Source organism: Phaeoacremonium minimum (genome assembly GCF_000392275.1).
Source record: "Phaeoacremonium minimum UCRPA7 unplaced genomic scaffold PA7_03_scaffold_270, whole genome shotgun sequence".
Classification (NCBI taxonomy): Eukaryota; Fungi; Ascomycota; class Sordariomycetes; order Togniniales; family Togniniaceae; genus Phaeoacremonium; species Phaeoacremonium minimum.
In genome coordinates this window covers 625,750-647,196 of record NW_006921175.1, presented here as the reverse complement: position 1 = coordinate 647,196, position 21,447 = coordinate 625,750, and the positions used below count along the sequence as shown (strand labels likewise).

Genomic DNA, 21,447 nt, shown 5'->3' with positions numbered 1-21,447 from the left:
ATAGTCTCCATAGATCCCTGCGCATATCGACACAATGTGTGGAATTGTCGCCCTCATCCTCGCCGACACCTCGTCGGATGCGGCAGCAGACTTGCACGAGAGTTTGTACTATTTGCAACACCGTGGCCAAGATGCTTGTGGTATAGCCACATGTGCTGCTGGAGGTAGAATCTTCCAATGCAAGGGCAATGGAATGGCATCCAAGTAAGCTCTGCCAAGTCGTACATCTCAGATCCTTTGCTCACCACCAATCAGGGTCTTCGAGGATGGCAAGCGCGTCGCGGACCTCCCAGGATACTTTGGCATTGCCCATCTGCGCTATCCGACTGCTGGAACCAGCTCGGTATGTTCAATTCACGCTCCGACCCCTATGGTTTGTGCTAACCTGCCCATTTCTAGAGCGCCGAGTCGTGAGTGGACTTTCTTAATGGTATTGACGCGATTATATTGATCGAATTCTAGCCAACCATTCTACGTCAACTCCCCTTACGGTATCTGCTTCGCGCACAACGGCAACCTGATCAATGCCCCCGCTCTGCGCACTTACCTAGACAAGGTGGCCCACCGTCACGTCAACACCGACTCCGACAGCGAACTGATGCTCAATGTCTTCGCCAGCGACCTCAATGAGACCGGCAAGGCTCGTGTCAACACCGACGACATCTTTAGCGCTCTGGCCAAGACTTACATGCGATGTGAGGGAGCATGGGCCGTCACAGCTATGATTGCTGGGTTTGGTATCCTTGCTTTCCGGGACTCTTTCGGCATCCGGCCTCTTTCACTTGGTTCCCGTCCGTCAGCCACCATCGAAGGCGGGATGGATTACATGTTTGCCTCTGAGAGCATTGCCCTGCGCCAACTCGGATTCAAAGACATTCAAGACATTCTTCCAGGTCAAGCTGTCTTCATTCAGAAAGGTGGAAAGCCACAATTCCACCAGGTGGTACCAGCCCAGGGTTACTCTCTTGACAGTAAGCAACTCCTAGAATTCGTTTTCTTTCCAATACCATCCTCTATTATGTTCAAATTTTGGATGCACCACTTAGTTCGAACTTAAATGTTCTTGAGCCATCTTTGATGCAACCTCGAACCAACCCAACCCAACCCCCCTCATCTTCTTTGCCTTCCCCCCCTGTTCCACTACTCCAACAGCGAATTTACTAATTCTTATTCATAGTATGTAAGCAAGTTCTGAATTTCATTTTCAAGTACAGCAGCCGTGACTTGAGTGTTGGAGACAAAGATACAGTCCAACCATGGACACTCATTGCTGAGTCATACTCACCAACTCCTCTCTTGCATCCCCTTGTACGTTTACTATCCTCAAGAGACAAACTAACTTCCCCTTCGTCGAATTTGTCTACTTTGCTAGGCCTGATAGCATACTCGGGGAGATCTCTGTCCATCGAAGCCGACAGAATATGGGTGCAAAGCTCGCTCGCAAGATTAGGGAGACTTTGAGTGAGGAGGCACTCAAAGAAATAGACGTCGTTATTCCAGTTCCGGAAACCAGTAACACTGCTGCTGCAGTTGTGTCTGAGCACCTTGGCAAACCTTTCTCGAATGGGCTTGTTGTAAGTTCGTCCTAAATATTAGCCTACACAGCTGTACTGATGTCCTTGAAGAAAAGTCGTTATGTGTTCCGAACATTCATTCTGCCTGGGCAAGCTGCTCGTCAAAAGAGCATCCGGAGGAAGTTGAGTGCTATGGAGAGCGAATTTAAAGATCGAGTCGTACTGCTCGTCGATGATAGTATTGTGCGTGGAAATACGAGCCGGGAAATCGTAAGTGTGGCTCGCGAAGCTGGCGCTCGCAAGGTCATTTTTGCCAGCTGTGCACCCCCGATCATCCATCCACACATTGTAAGTGTTCGAGCTCTGCAGGAAATCAATCAGTCGTGCTAACGGGGCTCTAGTATGGCATTGATCTAGCAAGTCCTGAGGAGCTTATTGCACATGAAAAGACTAGGCAAGATATTGCAAAGCACATCAATGCCGATGAAGTCATCTACCAGAGCCTCGACGATCTCAAGGCGGCCTGTTTTGAAGCTGCCCCTGATACTCCTGTCACCGACTTTGAGTGTGGCGTATTCTGCGGCCAGTATACCACCCCAGTGCCAGATGGCTACTTTGAGCATCTCAGTCACTTGCGAGGGAAGAAGCGAAAGATTGGCGCTGGCGAGAGCGTCCCGAATTCGGCTTTGACTGGCAATGGAGGCCCTGTAAGTGTTGCGGTGCATGGTTCGGAGAATAAGGCCCCGCGCCTCACAAACGGTGAGGCCAACGGCCACGGTGCAGACCGGAATCCGGAGAACCGTGTCGATATAAGGTATGTGGTGCTCTTTTTCATCCTGGGATTCATTCAACTTCTAACGCTAAATGCAGTCTGCACAACCTCGCCACGGAGTAGAAGAGCAACTTAGATTTCATGGTTGGCAACAACTACAGGTGTGTAAAGCATCTGAAGAGTTCGCAGTGAAGACCAGCAACTTTCGAAACTTCAGGCTTCATGAAGTTCAGAAGTTATTTTCTCTGTGTGTATATAATGCATATCAGGATTGGTGGCTGCTTCTGGCCGTGTATTCATGGCATCTTGCATCGAATAGAGTTGGTAGACATGTCAAGAGTTTAGTTTTATGAGAACAGTTCCAGCCTGCTGCTTGTAACCCATTTCACTGGGCAAATGTGGTGGTGGGGCTCCAGTAAACACTACCTAAAGCTTGTGTGGGTCATCTTGACTTACACAAGCCAGAACTAACCTTGGAATGGCCCAAAATGGCTGTTGTGCCCCTTGCTGAACGATGCCCTAAATTGGGCGGGAAGAGAACGCAGCATACTGTCACAGCAGCACTTGGTTGCCTGAATGAACTGAATTGGGTGGTTGCATGACGGAAAAAGGTATGCATGCACACTCATTTTCTATCTGGAGATCATTGGTTCTGGATTTTTGGGACGGCACCTTTGTCAAAATTCATCCGTCTAGCCTCTCACCACTGTCGTGCCTTTAGAGCAACAAATGATCAAAAGACAGAACTACCAAAAAGATCCTATCTCGAACGCCGGTTGCTCCCCAGAATTGCTAACCAAGTTGGCTGCCCGCTCCAGACAGTCCGAAACCTTTGCCTGCCAGGCGACCATCCTAGCCCTAGATCTTCGCACCTCCCGAGCCTCCCTGGTATCCAAGCAAAACACAAACGTAATTAGAAGGCCTTGGACATCTGCAGCAAGTGCTAACGGGTATCATAACCAAGCCCCATGACTCCAATGACTTGCAAGTTCAATGATGGCGAGGGCGATCTAGAGCATTGCAAGAGCAGTTAACACTGGCGCGAGGACAGCAGTTGAAAACAGAAATTTGATATCAAGCTTTACATACCGTCAAAATCTATGCACTATAACAACGATACGGTGAACAAGGCGCCGGAGATCAGCGTTGTCGTGTTGTGCTTGGCGAAGTTGTAGATGTGCCGCTCGTAGTTGTAGGCGACCAAGAATGTAGGAGACGATTATAGCAAGGACGGCGATAATAATGGACACAATGTTAAGAATGGTGTTCGAGTCCGGCATTGGTTTTAAGTGTATAGACTAGTATCGCCCTCCTTAATGCTTCTTGGATTTTATGGCGAAAATGAACATCAATGCAAAGTTGTAAGAGGAGACAGAGTGAAGGCCTCCCGCAAGCTTGAAATGAAGAGAGCCATGGACGTTGCTGAGACCCTGAACTTAGACGAGCAACAATTGTTACACGGCTCCTGCGAATTCCGGACTGGGACTTATCAGATGGTCCTTGTCAGCCGTAGTCAGCCGCCGTTAACCCGGGACACACCGACCGCACTTGCACTTCGCACTTCAAAAGCTGTCAACTGCCCGTTCTAGGGGACTTATATCCTGACTTGTAATTTATTGTTTCAAGACATTCACTTTTATTTTGGCACTATTCCACCTCCTTGACCAGGAAAAATGGATACACCGCATGAGGTCAATGATTTTATCGGGGAATTGAGTCGAGAACCAGCCTCTTCAACAGATCCAACACCCAGAAAACGCCCATTGAAGCGAGGCAAACAGGCCCGAGCGAAATGTGATAACTGCCGGGAAAACCACCTACGCGTGTGTACAATTTTTGTTATAACTTGATGTTGATCATGGCCGTGCTGACGGAGGCACTGTCCGTAATATAGTGCAGTCCCGAGAGAGACACCCCAACAAACTTAAGCTGCGATACATGTAAAAGACAGGACCGCAACTGTGGCGGTTACACTGTAAAAACAAGAAAGGAAAAAAGACCCAAGCAAACAGACGCGAGACCAGCAGCCCCTGAACAGTTACAGCTTATTTCTCCTCCTCAGACATCCAGTCCGTCCTTAAGGGCAACAAACAACCAGATACGAGCAGGAGTCTCTACATCTCGTGTAGGTCGTTTAGAACAGAATGGCCAGGACGAGGAGGAAATCAACGAGGCTCTCCATACACCAACCAGAAGCCCCAGAAAGCCGCCTCAGCAGCAGGCATGGAACTATCAAGACTTGTGAGTGCCTTTGAGACGTGATATCTATATGATCGAATTTGACTGATGCGTAGCAGGTTGGATGCCACGAATATCTTCTTGACTCTCAAGATTGAAGTTAACATCTTACATCGCCAACGCCGAAGATTGGTGGATCTTTTTTATTTTGTAGACGAGACTCCGCCGCAAACAGATCTACTTCGCGCGATCGAGGATTTTCGCAGGGTACTAGAGACAGCAGTCCGGGCACGGTTGCTCAGGGTAACATCGGGAGGCGCCGAAGAAGGCTTGCTGCGTCTCGTCTCCCAATTCCTTCAGCTCCCAGAATTGTCACTTGTGGATAGCATTCGTGCTGACATGATGGGAGCCGAGGTTTTTGGAAACGACTTCATGAAGTCTGCGCGATCCATCTCAAAGTCTCCTCGGGGGTTGTCGAGCGAGAAACTTGAACATCTGCTATCTCTAGGTAATCCTCTTCTTCAGCGAATTCCTCGCACTGAATTATTATTTGGTATTCAGATTCCGGCGATTCTGAAGAACGAAGTACATAGTCTTCCGGCTTACCTAATTTGCGCATCATGGGGATGTGACATTGGTAGTGAGGCATTCGTTGATTGTTCATTCCTTTGGAACTGGATGCGATCAGATTTGCTTCAGTTGCTGAAATTGCGGGTCAGACTTCAATGGTTGCAAGATCCCAACAGTGTTATGGAACACGGGTTCAATAATTTCAGAAACATCGGCGCACAGGACCTGTTTGGCCACACCTTCTTTCACGTTGCGGTACTAGCAGGAACCCGGATACAGAAGCCTGATCTGTTTGCTCGTGGTAAGGAGTCTAAGTTCACTTATAGCAAAAGAAGTATCATGCACTATGCTGCCGCCACTGGGAATGAGTGTGTTTGTCAAGCTCTGGGGTACCGGGATATCGGGCTGCGTGACAAGGATAATCGGCCGCCAGTCTTCTATGCTGTCAAGAATGGTCACTCAGAGTTGGCTGAGAGTCTGACCACGAGAACCAAGGGCCAAACCCCTTGATGAGTCGACTGTAATTGATATATTTTATAGTGTAAATTGAAACCAAGTCCCAAAGACCAGTCACATTGTGGTCTTGAGTATCCATGTGGCTTCCGTTCTATCTCGTGCTCTAAAATCGATTCAGTCTAGGAGATATCTATATGTTCACCAGATAGCGAGCTCTAACCAGCTCAAGCTTTTGACAAATCAAAGGGGATTAGACAAGGATGAACAACGGGACCTAAGAGTCCTTTAGAATTAGTACAATTCCTATTGTCATGAGTCTATGCTTCGTAATCATCGTCAGACTCGGCAGAATCCATGCTATCTTCCTCATCTTCTGAAGACGGGACGGTCCTTCGCGCCCGTTGAGCGGTACGCCTGCCTCGAGGCTTGACTTCCTCTTCTTGGGCAACTGCCCCTGACTGGGGTGTAGGGTAGGTATGTCCAAACACCAGCTCACTGTCTCCATCTTCTACCATGAGGGCATCCTCGCCATCGTTGTCCTCCGAATGGTCATTCTCGTCGACCACGGGGAAGAAGCTAGAGGTTTGACGTGGCTCTTCTTGGACATCTTCCTCAAATCCTGCAGGTAAGAAGCCGCCAGCCATATCTTCGTCGGCCAGTGCACTTTCGAGCACATCACTATCTGCCCCACGGCTGTGCCCAAAGGCTACAAAGTCGTCCTTGAGTCCGCCATATTCTCGTCGAATCCTCTCGACAATCCTCATGCCCATAAGGAGCTTCCTCCACTGTGCGAGGGCTGCCTTGCGGCGTTTCTCATCTTCCTTGCGGGAACGCTCTGCCTCGTCCTTCGCGAGCTCTTCCATGACCTGATCATGATACTCCACCGCGATGACAACCCCCTGAATGACAGGAACAGCCATTCGATGGCCGAACTCAAAGTCAACAACTGCCTCAGCATAGTCGATCCCAATTCGCTTGCAAACACGCACCGCTCCTCTGTACGGTACATGTACAGCGCCTGATTAAAATTAGCAGATGTAACACAGGAAAAGGCAGGGGCACTGACCTTCAGGACACATATGCTCAACAAAGAGGTCGATATTGCCGTAATCATTTTTGGGAATAATGCCATCTCGGATGGGGTCAGGAATGATCCAATCGGTCTGATCAAAGCTGTACAGCCCCTGGAGAACCTTTTGCCCGGTAGCAGCTTCTGCCTCCGCGATCTCCCGTCGTCGATTCGTCGTCGCAGCTCGGTAAGGAACTTTCTTGAGTGGTTGTTCACCGGCTATGGGAGCCCGACCTTGCTTGTGCCATGTCTCGGCACTCTTCACCTGCACAACATCCTTTCGCAAGTACACTGGCTCTTCTTCTATTTTACCGCCCTTTCCTTTATTTTTGAAGACCTTGACTGGCTCCGCCGTCGGCAGCAGGGCTTCCTCTCTCCTCAGGTGTCGTTCAAGAGCAAATTCTTGAGACTGCTTGTAGTATTGCAAGGTTTCCTCTCCTTCTTTCACCTCCTTCTTCTGAGGCTTCGCAGGCTTCAGATCGGTGGAATCCTCCTCATCGTCGACCTCTGTTAAGGGGTGTTTTCTATCGCCTCTAGCATATGCCCGCATGACAGATCTGAACCAGTCAAATTGCTCATACTTTTTCACTTTCCCGTTCTTATTGTGTACAGGTATCTTCTCGACAGGGATGCGCATGCCCTTGGTTTTCCCAGGAAGTGTCTGGCGCTTGAGGTATCGAACAGTGACGTCTTTAGCTGTTCCATCTGGGGAGAAGCCAACGATATAAGCCATGACTTGCTTGGCCTTGTCAGCCTGGCCGCCTCTCGGCTCGAAGGCTTCGACAAGCTCACGATTGGTTGCAACAATGTTTTTGACAATGACGTCCACTGAAAGGTACTTATTCGTGACCGGAGACAAGATTTCAGTCCAATAATGAGGAAACTCGAGGTCCTTGTCGTACACTTTTGATTTCGCGCCTTTCTTAGGGGTGGGAAGTTCGATGACCGAATCATTGTCGCTATTCTCCTCCAACATGTCAAAATCATCAGAATCCTCCGCATCAGCTTTCGTGTGCTTTTGATTTGTCCGACGTGATGACCTGGTTGGCTGGCTAGGCTTAGACACCTTGCTCGCTTTCGTCTTTGCTGCCTTTTTTGCAGGCTCGACAGGAGGCTGTGTCTTTTCTGCCTTCTCATCCTCTTTCTCTGGATCTGCTTCCTCGAGCTTCGTCCAGCTGAACCCGACCGGCTGCAAATTTGCGACCATCCGAGCCTCCAAGCCGAGTCCTCTAAGAAGAGCCGTAAAGAGCTGTGCTCCTAAATCGCGACTGCCCGTACACTCTTGGGCTCGTCGTTTAAAGTCCTCGATGTTGCGGATCCTCTCGCCAAACAGCTCGTGATTGTCCTTGTCATTCTCAAACTCCTTCGTGAGTCGCGAGAGACGCTGCAACTTCATCCACCCCAGCTTTCGAAGGCCAGGCGCCGTAATGCGAAATCGTTGTCTCCACCACGCAGCCAGCGCCTTAACTAGCCTGAACAACGGATCGCCATGGCTCATATTAACGGCCCCCTTTTCCAGTCGTTCGGCAGCATCGCCCCAGTCCCTAGAAGGCTTTTCGGCTCCCTTTTTGCCCTTCCCCTTGGGTGTCGGCTTGCTCTTGCCTTTTCCTTTCGTGTCCTTCGAGACTTTCGGCTTGCTTTCTTCTTGAGGCTGCAAGCCGCTGTTCCGTCTCCACCGCTCAACTTCCTCCCAAAGTGATGGTGAAAGATGTGAGAGTAGTATCCCTTGTACTTCCGGGTCGCATAACCAGGAATTACGTATCGCGTTGTGCCACATAAGAAACTGTACATGAATGCAGTGCGTTGTAATCCGAATCCTGCGCTCGCGCTTCGTTGGTCCTTTCTTGTCACCAAGCGCATCTTCGTATGAAACATGCGGATCTCGGTATAGCGTCAGCTCAAGATCTCCCGAAGGTTCAGGCCCTTCAGGGACAGCGGAAGCCACATGCGGGACATCTTCAAATTCGATGTCGTCGTCGTCGTCGTCGCTTGGCTCGTCCGCCTTCGGGGGTTTGGCAGTCAGGACATCTTCGAAGTCGGCATCCGAGAGTGATGACAGTGCGCTTTCATCATCGCTGCTGTCGCCATACTTTACTGGTGCTCGGCTGCTGCGACCGGAGGTTCGCGGCGTGGATGTCGCATCGAGGTCGTCGAACAAGGTGGGCTTCCTCGGCGGGGCTTTGGTCGCGACAGTCTTTGCCTTCTTTTTCGAGCTCTCGCCGTCCTCATCCCGCAAGCGCTTGCGTGGGACTGACGGCGGCATGGCTCATCGTCTGCACGTTGACCGTGGCGATTGTATAGAAGAAATGTCACCTGGAAAAAGGTATAGATATTATGCCGTTGAGATAACTCGATAACGTCATAGACTTCGCCAGGTACAAAGTTCGCGCTTTTGGAATGTCGCGAAAGCACGTGGCGAGCTTTAGGCGGCGGGATCTAAAGCACTAACGCCCCCACGACTGCATAAAAAAGCATAAATTCATACCGTTTAATCAGATTTTTTTTGGTATGCAGTTTCGGCGTTTGTTCATCCACCTTTCTTTCGTGATCTTCAACGACAGGGCTATACAAGGGAAAGCCATTTGTCGTATCAGTTTCAAGAACTATGCTTTGCTCAACAGAAAGGGAGCTCATTTCCATTACATCTTCATTGACCCATTATATCAACGCCAGTTTCCAGTAATTCCACGAACTCGTAAAGCTTCCAAAACGAAGTTTATTTCGGCGCCTCAGACACGTCAGAATCACTCTCATTGCCAAAAGCAACACTAAACGCCGGCCCAAAGCTGCAAGTCCTGCTCTCCCTTCTCTGTTCCCTACGGATTCTGCTGTTTGTCCTCGAAATGACTTCTGCAAGTTCACGCTGGACTTCAGCATCCGTATCTTCCTGTTCTCCTGGGCTAGTGACCTTCTTCTCCATCTGTGCCTCTGCCGCCGTGCTGGCTTCCTGTGCTTCCCTCTCCCTCTTCCGCTCGAACTCCATGGCCGCGTCAAGCCGCTCCTGGAACTGCTTCTCCTGCTGCTCTTGGCCGAGCGTGGCGTAATGACATCTGCGGAAGACGCCGAGGGCGCTCAGAGAGACGGCTAACACCCACCACGAGAACATGATTGGCAAAGCGTAGTATAGCTGCGGATTACATCCACCTGACCAGATATCCAGAAGAACCTGATACACTTCATGTGCTGGGAGCATGTAGCCAATTTTGTAGAATGCAGGAGACAACTCGAATGGGAGAAGGATGGACGTGACGTTTGTTATCATCCAAGTGATAAGCGCCATGGGCACATACGCAGGTTGCAGCCAGACGGTGAAGACATCCATGGTAGCAAAGTTGAGATGCGCGAAGAGCCATAGAGTCATCCACGTCAAGACGAACTGGTTCGCATCGACATCCCACCCTGATCGGAAAGCCCAAATCGCCCCAGCGGTGCACACGGAACCCACCAGGCAATATGTTAGTGAGTTCAGATTTCGAATTATGATTATGCGGACGGGATGGACTCGCACGTAGATCTGAAGTGCCTGATATAGACCATTGATCGTGCCGAGATAGAAGAACTCCTGGATCACGATCAGAATAATCACCAATGTGTTATAGATCGCTCTGGAGCCCTGAGTCGTTGGCTGAATATTTTGGTTGCCCAGTTGCCATGGCTGCGCAAATGCTGAAAGGGCAGCAGGGGACGACAGACTCGTGATCCCTCCTGTCCCATTGCTGGTGCTATATGCCACACGAGCTGCTGACGACAGCGTCTGCAAGTTCGAAGAAACAACGGGATCAACTACTGCTGAGTACCGGGCTTCGTTCCAGATATATGTCATTACATCGGTTGGATCGTATACCACTGACTCATTAGATGTTAAGGCATCATGGAGCCTGTCTGAAGCACCCGCAGATGTGTATAGAGCCGCCCAGAACCGAGTTCGGCAAACAGCGTTTTCCAAGGTTCCTGGATTCGCATATTCCGCCGCCGACTTCTCAACAAGTGTCGGGAATGTTCGTGCTTGAAGCCCGGAGTAGGCCTTCCTAATAGCCTGCCCAATTGCGCCACCATCATAGTCAACAAACACAACGTGTATGTTGTGAGTATGTGTCGCTTGCTGATATAAAGATCCGAAAACGTAGCCAAATAGGGCAAAGAACAGAAGTTGCAGCAATGCGAAGTTCTTCCCGGCGGCAGCGAAGAACTTCTTGCGAGTCTTATGCATGACGGGATCATGAAACGGAAGCCGCTTCTCGGTGGCTTTGGGATAATACTTCATGACGGGCGAGTAAACGAGGAATGTGTAATTGGACGACTCTGATGAAGCCAGGCTTCACAGCCTTGTTCTCATGAGGACGCCCAACTTTGGATTGTTGACCAAGTTTTGGGGGAATGCAGGAACCGATGACGGATGAGTAAGCCATCAGCATCATCCATCTCGCCGTTCAACGCCATCTAAGTCAACCAATCTGGGAGAGAGTGTTGCGAATATGGAACCTACGAAGGGGAGTTTCAAACAATCCTGTTATTATCTCCTCCTGAGATCAAATCATACATGTCACACATTATTGAAATGGCAACTCGGTCCAAACGATGATGGTAAGGCGAGACATCTCTGATCCAAAAAAAAATTACTGACAAAGATTTGGTAATTTTGCGTGTATCTAGAGCACATGAAAATGCACAACGTTTCTAAGAATTTGGATCTAAGTATAGATCTACGAAGAAGTTGAAGATTGAGTCTCTGCGCAACCTTGAACCGTTGTGTCAACACGAAGCTAGAGACCGTCTCTAGCTAATTAACAAATATTTAGAGCGGTGGTCCCGAAAGTAGCACCGATTAGCGACTTTTGGAGGTTTCCGCCCCGCTAAACTTGGCAGATTCGAGAGACTTCCAGGGGTACACCAGCCATTTGGTAAGCATCTTGGCGGGCAAAACCCCGCCATCACAAGCCGAGCCTCACGACCGACCAGGCTGACGAACTTTGCCTCTGCCTGCTTAGATTGCCATCTTACGAAACCGCCGGTAGCCTGAGTCGAAGACCCGACGTCCTATAATAAATCAGGGTCCTTTTCCGGCGTAAACGATCCAAGATGTCTGGCTCAACTACCCCCGACGCTCAAGAGACGAGCTACGTCAACATGACTGAGGTCGACCGACTCCCCGACGTCAGCCTCGTCGGCAAGCACTGCCAGTACGACTACTGTAACCAGCTCGACTTCCTCCCATTCTACTGCCAGTCATGTAAGAAGACATTCTGCCTCGATCACCGAACCGAATCCTCACACAAATGCACCAATGCCGGGGCCTGGGCCGAAAGGCGGCGGCAGGCGCAACTCCAGAAGCACAGCTTGGGCGAAGGCAAGCGAATGAAAGACTTTGTATCGGAGAAGCCATGCGCGTCGCCACAGTGCAAGTCAGTCATCGGCACAAGTCTTGTGCCTGGAGTTCACTGCTCGAACTGCAACCGGGACTATTGCTTGAAGCACAGGTTAAAGGAGGACCACAACTGCAAGAATCTTGTACCAATCGGCGCGCGGCCAACACAGTTCGATGCGACGGAGAAGGCCCGGTCGGCTCTCGACAAGCTGAAGGCATGGGGTGCTGCCAAGAAGGAACAAGCCGGGCGTGCACTTCCAAAAGCGAAGCCCACATCGACTGCTGCAAGACTGGTCGCCGTTAACAATCTCAAAAAGACGGCCAAGGGCGATGAGAAGCTTGCGCCAGAGAAGAGAGTATATTTATACGTGGAGGCGGAAGCAGAGACAACAGTGGCCAAAATTCCAAAGGGGCAGTTCTACTACTCTAAGGATTGGGTGATTGGCCGTGTGTTGGACGCTGCGGCCAAGAGCTTGCAGGTCCAGAATGTTAACAACCAGTCTGCGAACGAGAAGGACAAGTTACGTGTGTTTCACGTTGAAGGTGGACGAGTACTAGAGTTCAACGAGAAGGTGGGCTCAGCTTTGGTCAGCGGCAATACCGTTGTATTGCTCAGGGGTATTGGACCTGCAGTTCCGGATCTAATAGAGGCTTGAGGCGATTTCTGCTATACTAGCCTATGCATCGCATTTGATGGAGTTTATGGGATGGCATTCGATGTCTGGATATACCAAATCTTTGTCGGCATTAACGAGATACGAATAGAATTATTAAAATGTTTTAATTCAATAACATGTCACCCGTACTTTCATGTGAGCAGTTTGTGATATATTGATTTTTTTACAGAGTGGTTTCAGAGACACTATCTCTATCGTAAGTATCGTGAATGGAGGTGCTAGAGTCTGTCGAATCTCATTCGCATTATTTGCCAAACGCCGTTAAACTCAGAGCTCTTTTTCCTTGGGTTTCTGGATAAGCGCCTTCTCTCTTCCGGTAGTCGGAGCATCGCCCACATACTCCTTTCCACCAAATGTCGCGAACCCCTTATGGAACACCCACTCAACCGCATTCTCAACCGGCTTATCGAACAATGAGGGTAGAAATGGAACAACAGCTAGACCCAATCCGATCGGTCCCCATGTCCTGATTGTCTTGTTCTTCACGTCCTTCATAGCTCTGCTCGAGTACCTCACTACACTGTGGATTGTGAAGGCTGGCAGACCCATACTAGCCAAGCTCTGGAAAATTGCTCGCTGCGCCATGACAGTCCTATAGTCCTCTAGGGGAGGGATAGTTGCAGGCTTGAGTTGGCCCTGGTCAACAGGAACGAAGGTGTCCAGGCCCGTGAGCTTCTTCTGGCGCTCCGTCAACTCCAATGTTGGGTTGAGTGTGCGCTGATTATGCCAATATGCCTTGTATCCTTCGTATGATACATCTCCTAGAATATACGCCCATGAGATACCATAGGCGCCTCTTACAAGGTATGGATGCGCAACTGGCCTGAACGACTCTCCTATATCTGAAGTGTAGGCCACATATCGCTGTGCAGATAGTAGAATTGTTCGTACTCGAGTGGCGTAGGCGGCGAATCGCACATTAGACTCGGTCGACTCTGGTGCACTGTGAAGATGCGTGTTAGTCACAAAATGTAATGATATCAAAAGTTTTATACACATACTATCCCTCCACAAGCTCATCGAAGAAGTTGTCCTCTTTATCAGACTTGTCCACTATCTGTTGCAATGCTGCTGGCAGCTTCTCGCGGTTTGGCAGCTTGTTGGGATCTGGGGCGGCAGGCTCTTTGCCAGCATCTTTCGGTGCTTCTGGAGTGCTCTCTTTAGGAGTCTTGTCCTGACTTCTTCCCCACATGGTGACCCGTGTCCGGCGATTCCGGTGATGCTCTGTTGTCTATCGCGAGGTGTGGCGGAAGTAATTCAGGACAAGTTTGTTGGTGCCGCCTTGAGAAGCTTCGAGGCTCAGTAACGCCAGCCAACTGTGACGTACTTATTGCTAACGTGCTAACCTCGGGCGGAATCGCTCGGCTTGTGGGGATTTTGTACATATCCGCAATGCACATTAGTTGCGGGGGAGGCATTTGAAGATCTATGCAAGAACACGACTTATGCACTTAAGACGCATAATCCTTAGACGGAACTCTACTTACGAGTTGATGCCTCAGGCAACGACAAATTCAATTCGGCTACCCGAGAAGCTCCATCGGCAGCTGCGTCGTTTTCACATCGCCCAAATTTCACGACAACCCTTCATATCCCCGAACAGTCCTCCCGCCACCCGTACTTTAGTCGGTTCATTGTCGCCTCTTGTCAAGATGGTCTCATACTACACAATCTTTGGCCGCCAAGTCGGCTCGCACTACGTCAGTACCCCTGGTATCCGGAGAGGCATCTCGGGTCAATGAGGATGGATTGGCCTGGGAGCTCTCGACGAGCCATTGGCATCAATTGCGGCTAACAGCATGTGCTTACAGCTCTCCATGATCACCCTTGCGACGATTTTCGGAACCGCCTCTTTCTTCACGGGCGGCAGCAAGAAGGCTGTTCAGACACCCCCGATCAACGCTTCCAGCCCCGACGAGGCCGACTTCATAAAGTAATGCGACCCAATTGACATCAAGAGATGATTCAGCTGCTAATTGCCAATCAGGAAATTCTTGGAGCAAGCGGATTCGGAGGAAAAAGCCAAACACTAGGTGCACTAGACGACATGGGATACCAATCGGCGAGAGTCCGCTCGTGACTACTACTCGACGAGTGTACATATATAGAAGACAGTCCATCGCGAATTGATGGTGTCCTGGACACGACATTGCCTACGGCATTCGTCCAGCACATGTTTGAATCTGACAGCCGTTCTTGCCACACACTTTACTTCCTCGAGATGCGAGATTCCGGACCTCTTCACCATGGCACGGCCCTGAACGACTCGTGCTCATACTCCCAGAACGTCCCAGGTGGAATCTCGCCCTGTTCTGACTCCAGAAGCCTCATCACGACTTCCGCGCTATCTACGGGATCTTTTGTGCCTCTGAAATTGTTGAATGCTGTTTTGGTGAATCCCGGGCTGACCATCCAGAAAGTGATTTTCTTGTCCAGCGTCTTGTCCATATCCTCGCTTTGCTGAAAGTGAAGCGTCAACATGTTTAGTGCGCTTTTGCAGACGCAATAATCCACGAGCTGAACGGGCGGGAGCTGCAATTGATGGATTAGTATTAAGTATTGATCATCGGTGGGTGTTGCAGGCTTGCCTCTTTCTTTGCAGTCATGCCGAGACTGCCTCTAGCACTGGAGACCATGATGACTCGGGGGAATTCGCTTTGCCTTAGAAGGGGTAAAAATGCTCTCGTGACTATGGCTTGAGAGGTGACGGCATTGTTGACGTTCTTGTTCATAGTGCTTCTGACCTCCGAGAGTTCTGATGAAGACGCGAAAGTCATCTGAGCTGCGTTGTTAATCAAGACTGCCAATCGGTTAGAAGGAGTATAACAATATACACTTGAAGCGATCAACATACCATCGAGCTTCCGGTACTTGGTACGGACGACCTCGGCGGCAGCAGCAATGGTATCGTCGTCTTCAACGTCCACCTTGATAGTATCAAGTGTAGCTGTGACCCCAAGTTCTTGAAGCTTGCTTATAGATTCTTCACCAGACTTGATTTCTCGACAGCCTATGAGGATAGTTGCGTTTGGAATTCGCTGTGTTATGGCCTGCACAATACCAAAGCCAATGCCCCTGTTGCCTCCAGTAACTAACACGATCATGATGAACAAGCTGGACTAAAAACGAGAATACAAACGCTGTATTTCTTGACGGGTGATATCAATAAAAGGTCTCAAACTAAGTCGATGCCTAAAGTCTATACTTGAGATGGTCAGCACTCTCTACGAGTATCTGGTCATCATTGCTTGAATACCATATGATTTTATAGTTATAAAGCCTCTCGGACATAGAGCTGTCCGATGTGTATATAATCCCGATAGTAAGCTATAGCGGGAGGCCAGCCACAAAGCGTGCTGATCACGGCGCCGGTTGATCGGCTTGGCGCTACGCGGTACGGGCTGATTGTCTCTACTGGTCGGAACCGGGGGTGGGTCATCTAAACGGTGCAAACTTCACCCATCAGCCGCAACTTACAGCTCTTAACACCGGTACTGCATACTATCGTCATTTGTCGTGCCTGTGAGCTATGCATACGAGGAGGACGCGGTAATTCGTCACAGGATGGCGTCCATTACCAATAGTAACATCTCCGTCGAGGAGACGCCGGTGCAAGTGAGTGATTATCTCCGGATTCTTAGCAGAGACAACTCACTAATATCGTTTGTAGCTTGTCAAATTCCGACCGAATGGTAGAGTTGCGACGCCACTGTTTGTTCTCTCCACATCTCAAGGACAATGCACAAGCTAATACTTCAACAGGTCCCCGTCGCCGCAGGCAGCGAGTGACATAATTGTGTCTCTCTATCAGTCCACCTCCGGGACGAGTTTCGACCCGCGATGTCGCCACTCATTACTGCTCTCCTCCGCCGAGACGTCAAGGAACCCCTTCTTCCACCAGGCATGTGTCTACGACCCAGAGCACGAGGAGCTCTTCGTCACCTCCAACCTGCTGCAGTCCACCACCAGCTCCACGCTGCCCATCATCCTCATCTCGCGTGTCGTTCTGCACCGCAGTGACGCCGGCCACGTCGAGTCGGTGGAATGGATGAAACTGCGGCCGCCTCCCAACATGGCCATGCCCGCCGGCGCGGCCGCATACCGCGGCGGCGTGCTCTACTGCTCGCAGGGCAACCTCACGGCCGGCACGGGCGGGCTGTACTACATGCCGCGCGGCAAGCCGCCCGAGGGCGTCGTGACGAGCTTCTACGAGCGGGAGTTCAACTCGCCGCACGACGTCGTCGTCACGCAGGACGGCTCGCTCTGGTTCACGGACCCGTATCACGGCTTCGAGAAGGACTTCCGGCCACGGCCGCAGCTGCCGTGCCACCTGTACCGCTTCAACCCGGACACGGAGGACATCAGGGTCATGGCGGACGGTCTGGGCCGGCCGACCGGTCTGGCGTTCAGCCCGGACGAGAGCACGGTGTATGTCACGGATACGGACGCGGTTCGCGGCAATGGAGACCAGAGCTCATCAAGGTCAACATCCAAAGATCCCCCTCACTGTAGAGTCTACGCTGATGAACTAACTCTTGTAGGGCTGCCACTATTTATGCCTTTGATGTGATCATGCGAGCAGGCTCGCCCTTCCTCGCCAACAAGCGCATCTTTGCGTTTCCCCTGAGAGGCATCCCCATGGGGATCAAATGCGATACCAACGGCTACGTCTACGCCGGCTGTGCGGACGGCCTGGAGATCTGGAACCCTGGCGGAACTCTGCAGGCAGTCATTGAAGTTCCAGGCAAGTTTCCTCTCATTCACGCCTGATCTTCCAACGACCCATGCTTACCGTAGGGCTATAGGAGGCGTGACCAACTTCTGCTTTGGCAGGCACAATGAGATGTTCCTGTGCGCCGAGCAGAGGCTATGGAGGCTACAGTTTGGGGATGAAGAGCAACATGGGCAGTCGCTGATCGAGGTGGACAGGCCGCAATGGTTCACCTGGGAGGAGGCGCGCGAAGTGCGTCCTTGAAAGGTCTTCAGCAAGGAGCCCGTGAACGAAGTCAGATCACTGCTACGAGTCTGCTGTGTTTTGGAGCGGAATAGCCCTGTGCTCCACGTAGATACCCGTCACAAGCTGGCTCTGGCAGCAGCATGTTCCTTAGCCCACGAATACATGTGAAACCTGACCCATCAGCTGTCTGAAGTGTCGGCTGAGGCATCTCGTACAGCGAAATGTTCGGTCAAGTTCGATATCAACTGTGCCTCTCACAAGTCCAGCAACAGAGCGGAGCACGCACTCGTTCAGGTAGATCAAGCATGGGGTGATAATTGCATCATAAGCCAGTCTTTAGAAACCCACAGGACTCTCGCGAATCGCCCATCGGCTGACGGCATCATGATTTACATCCAGGCCAGGCGGGGCGAAGTGAAGTCATTCTCATAGCAGTGCGGCTCTCACAGTAGCGTACGTAAGCACCCAACTGCAAGTCCGTCCTCGCGGACGTCACCTTGCGAAGAAATTTTGGGCCTGAATGGAAGATGCCCGCCGAGGATGTGCGTTTCAGGAGGTCGGGGCGGCCACCTCGACCCCCGGAGTTTCAAGTTGCGTCGGCTGGCGATCGGGACGGGCTGGATCCGAGCAGAGGGAACAGCGATGGCTGGAGCATGAATGATGAATAACGAGAGAAACGGCTCGACCAGGGTTCAGAATTTGTCATTGCTATACACAAAGATGTTTCTGGCTCTCGAAAGAACACGGGCTGGGTTCTGGAAAATATCGAGACGCTCGGGATCTTGTTATCGATTCGTTGAGGGACCTGCGTGCTACATTGAGAGGTACTTGCGCTTGGTGTGTGTTTTGGCAGAAGCAACAAGAAAAGCAATGTTAATTCCTGGGCGAGACAAATGCAGCGAAGTGAATGATTTCCTCCTACGTCATGCCTTTGCCTCAAATTTCTTGAGTCAGTCCTGCCTGGAGAGGCAGTTCACGATGGAAGAAAACAGAATGGTCATTGCCGTCTCGAAGGTTCGTTCAACGGCCCCCATTGCACGGATGTAGTCCAAGACTGTGTATCCTCTATGTGGTTCCGTACTATTTCTGTCCTAGGGCACGGTAGATAGACCTGCCATGTTGGCGATCATGCCAAGATAGAACGGCACCTTCCTCGCTACACGTTGCCAACAGCAGATAAGGGAGTTGAAGCATGAGGGGTGTGACCTACATTTCGCGGGGCCATGTGAGGAGCTGGTACATCAACCCCGCCGAAACACCTGGGGCTTGGGTTGCTTGTGCATCCCTGGCAGTGCTTTAACTGCCCAGCATCCACCCCTGGCACCCCTGAGGAGAATCCTCGATGCGTCCAATCTATTTGCGACCTGATGGAAGGGTCGAGTTGGGATGAAGAAGATTCCATAGGCAGGCGGGCAGCAGGAACGAGAATGCAGGCAAGTCGAAGGGCTGTATCTATCCGCCCGAGGCAGTCATGTCATTACACCGTCCTTTCGTTGTACTGTACATACTACCTACAATGGGACCCCAATCATGCCAGTGGGGGACAAATGGAAACGCTGGAACCGACGCGCGCGCCAGAGAAACTAACGGCGCAGCGCGTAGGGCAGGTCGAGAGGAGCGCTTGAATGGCCATAACGGCTTCGATCGGCTTGGTCACTTGATCAAGATGGCTCATCCACGAGTAAGATTGACGCTACAGCTGGAAGACATGAAAAAAAAAGGGCTGCGTATGTGAGTAAGATCGCATCGGCCGTCCCAGTGTCGGCGCCCAGCCTAATGCCTTGTGCATGTGTTTCTGCTGTGGTAGTACGCGACGGCGCCTGTACCAGTGTATAGAACTAGTAAGAGTCGTCTCATGCGATTCCCGTGCCGCTTGGGAGTCGTGGAACCTTTCTTCTTTTTCGCATCGGGACTCGATGCTGTCACACGGGACATGCATGTTGCTAAGCTGGACCTGCGTCCCATCTGCATAAGGGTATGGCTCGCGGGGGCGTTTCTTTGACGCCTCTTCGGCTTCGAGGAGATTGCCACGTACATGTAGAGTGGCCTAGAGTAGGGTAGAGGTCGGTTCCAGGATGCTGTCCAAGCTGGGGTCTTGCCTGCTGGGGTTCGACGTCGGATGAGAGAAGCCGCCCAGCGAACCTCCATCGGCGCCGCTTGGGGGCCGGGGTTCTCCCTGGCAATAGCACCATCGGATTATTGCCTGCACCTCAGTCCTTGCATCGCAGACTAACGTTAAGTGTGGCCGCAAAACGTGGGAAATTTGATAGGGGAGGGGCTACGATGTAGCTGAACTGCAGTGCAGCACAAAAAAACGCGGTTAGTCTGTTCTCATCTGAACACAGTCGAAATCGGACCTGAAGCTTGTCGTGACACACAGCTCTGCAGACAATTTGTACCTACCCTTTCCCAGGCGGCAATGCCCGCCGCGCCTAGACGGCCGGGAGAGGGATCCATTGTGGCAAATGGCGAAAGCGTTGGGCCGTTTAGCAGCGGCCCTGCCCTCTCCAAGCTCCCGAAGGAAGTAGAGTACTGGGCTGCAGCGGGGGCGTCAAAAAGAAAAGAAGGCGCTGTCGAGGTACTGGAGGTACTGTACATCCACCCCAAGCCTTCCTAGGTTGGGCGACAGAGGCCATCCTACCACGTTGAGGCGGTCGCTTGTGCGATCTAGACTGACCTGGACGCACGCGAAATCATGCTTTGTTGGCGATAAAACCCCTCTACCACCGTAGATCAGAGAGGCTGTGAGCGATGCCACTCCCACTCCCACTCCCACTCCAGTCCCTCCCGCGGTCACGGCCTCACGGCCATCCCGCTTGCGTACGTGCTTGTGTGCGGGCAGCAATCGATAAGCCCCCTCCCGTCGCCTTGACGGTCGTTTGTCTGCTTTTTTGCGTGCATGAACTTGGGTTGGGCTTGATTTTTGGAGTATCCTGCGATCCCGAGCCAACGTGATTGGTAGACGCTGCAGTAGGCTTTGTTTCGAAGCGTGTAGTGTGTGTCCGCTCGAATGCGACCTTGCGAATGCATGTCAAGGCATGTGTAGGGGAAGTGCCTGTTCCAAACGTCAAAATTTGTGGAGGACGCTGGTGGTTAGACCTCGACGGAAAAGAGGGGCAGAGGAAGCGAAAGAAGCAAGAGGAGGGGCATCTCAAGCATTAGGTACAGTACAGTACGGTACAGTATAGTACAGTAATTGTATGTGCGGTGAATGGGATGGACGGGCTGGAAGAGATCAGGTGCGTAAACTGAGAAGACAGGCAGAATGATCTGTAGGTACCCTCGAGGTACCGTGTCAAGCAACCTGAAGGCTGAAGACCACGAGAAGATAAAAGCGAATGAATCAACAAAACCTGGGCAATGACGACTTTTGCATTCCTCGTGCTTGGGGTCTGCGAACACACCATGGAAAGAATGGATGGGCTGGAAATAAGCAGCCGGGGTCTTCCCCATCGCCGGGTCCAAACTGGATTTGCGAAAAAGGGGCAAAATATGACAGAATCAGAGGATAGAAGACTGATCATATTGAGCCACCACTAGCAAAACCCGGCACTGAGGGTCAAGGTAGGAATACTCATATAGTATACCATGCAGTAGTAAGGAGGATTCGATTCAGCTTGATCACGCTTGGCAGTGCGTGAACTTGTATTGGATTGGATTGACTCGAGAATACCTTGTCGTATTTGTTGGTGATCGAATGCTGACGAGCCGGTTTGCTCATAGTAGCCTGTAGCACTTATCACTTCATCACAAGGTGTTTGAGTGCAGAGCTTAGAGGGCTTTCCGTATACTTAGGATAGGTACGATGTCTGGCTGTTCGGGCCACTCGTGCTCCTCGCTACCCCGTAGCGCTGCAGGTAGGTACAGGACAAGGAAGAGCGACTAACCT

At 51.2% G+C, this 21,447-nt stretch overlaps 6 protein-coding genes across 6 annotated transcripts; 3 read left to right on the top strand and 3 right to left on the bottom strand.

Annotated features, from left to right (window-relative positions):
* Positions 1-34: 34 nt before the first annotated feature.
* Positions 35-2,409, top strand: UCRPA7_3432 (putative amidophosphoribosyltransferase protein; the record flags this gene model as incomplete). Its single annotated transcript, XM_007915946.1, has 8 exons — positions 35-204; positions 256-343; positions 400-410; positions 463-971; positions 1,178-1,208; positions 1,754-1,862; positions 1,916-2,328; positions 2,385-2,409. 8 exons carry the CDS (start codon positions 35-37, stop codon positions 2,407-2,409), a joined length of 1,356 nt encoding a protein of 451 aa, XP_007914137.1.
* A 3,398-nt stretch (positions 2,410-5,807) lies between these two features.
* On the bottom strand, positions 5,808-9,665 carry UCRPA7_3431 (putative rad4 family protein; the record flags this gene model as incomplete). Its single annotated transcript, XM_007915883.1, has 3 exons — positions 5,808-6,508; positions 6,557-8,809; positions 9,380-9,665. The coding sequence occupies 3 exons, from the start codon at positions 9,663-9,665 to the stop codon at positions 5,808-5,810; spliced, it is 3,240 nt and encodes a 1,079-aa protein (XP_007914074.1).
* Positions 9,666-11,638: 1,973 nt separating this feature from the next.
* UCRPA7_3430 (putative an1-type zinc finger protein 1 protein) lies at positions 11,639-12,580 on the top strand (the record flags this gene model as incomplete). The annotated part of the gene is made up of 1 exon (XM_007915902.1): positions 11,639-12,580. The coding sequence occupies one exon, from the start codon at positions 11,639-11,641 to the stop codon at positions 12,578-12,580; it is 942 nt and encodes a 313-aa protein (XP_007914093.1).
* A 288-nt stretch (positions 12,581-12,868) lies between these two features.
* Positions 12,869-13,793, bottom strand: UCRPA7_3429 (hypothetical protein; the record flags this gene model as incomplete). Its single annotated transcript, XM_007915869.1, has 2 exons — positions 12,869-13,544; positions 13,603-13,793. The coding sequence occupies 2 exons, from the start codon at positions 13,791-13,793 to the stop codon at positions 12,869-12,871; spliced, it is 867 nt and encodes a 288-aa protein (XP_007914060.1).
* A 1,049-nt stretch (positions 13,794-14,842) lies between these two features.
* UCRPA7_3428 (putative short chain dehydrogenase protein) lies at positions 14,843-16,112 on the bottom strand (the record flags this gene model as incomplete). The annotated part of the gene is made up of 4 exons (XM_007915965.1): positions 14,843-15,061; positions 15,346-15,401; positions 15,456-15,611; positions 16,079-16,112. 4 exons carry the CDS (start codon positions 16,110-16,112, stop codon positions 14,843-14,845), a joined length of 465 nt encoding a protein of 154 aa, XP_007914156.1.
* Positions 16,113-16,165: 53 nt separating this feature from the next.
* On the top strand, positions 16,166-17,371 carry UCRPA7_3427 (putative smp-30 gluconolaconase lre-like region containing protein; the record flags this gene model as incomplete). The annotated part of the gene is made up of 4 exons (XM_007915970.1): positions 16,166-16,216; positions 16,272-16,312; positions 16,364-17,083; positions 17,143-17,371. 4 exons carry the CDS (start codon positions 16,166-16,168, stop codon positions 17,369-17,371), a joined length of 1,041 nt encoding a protein of 346 aa, XP_007914161.1.
* Between the last annotated feature and the right edge of the window lie 4,076 nt (positions 17,372-21,447).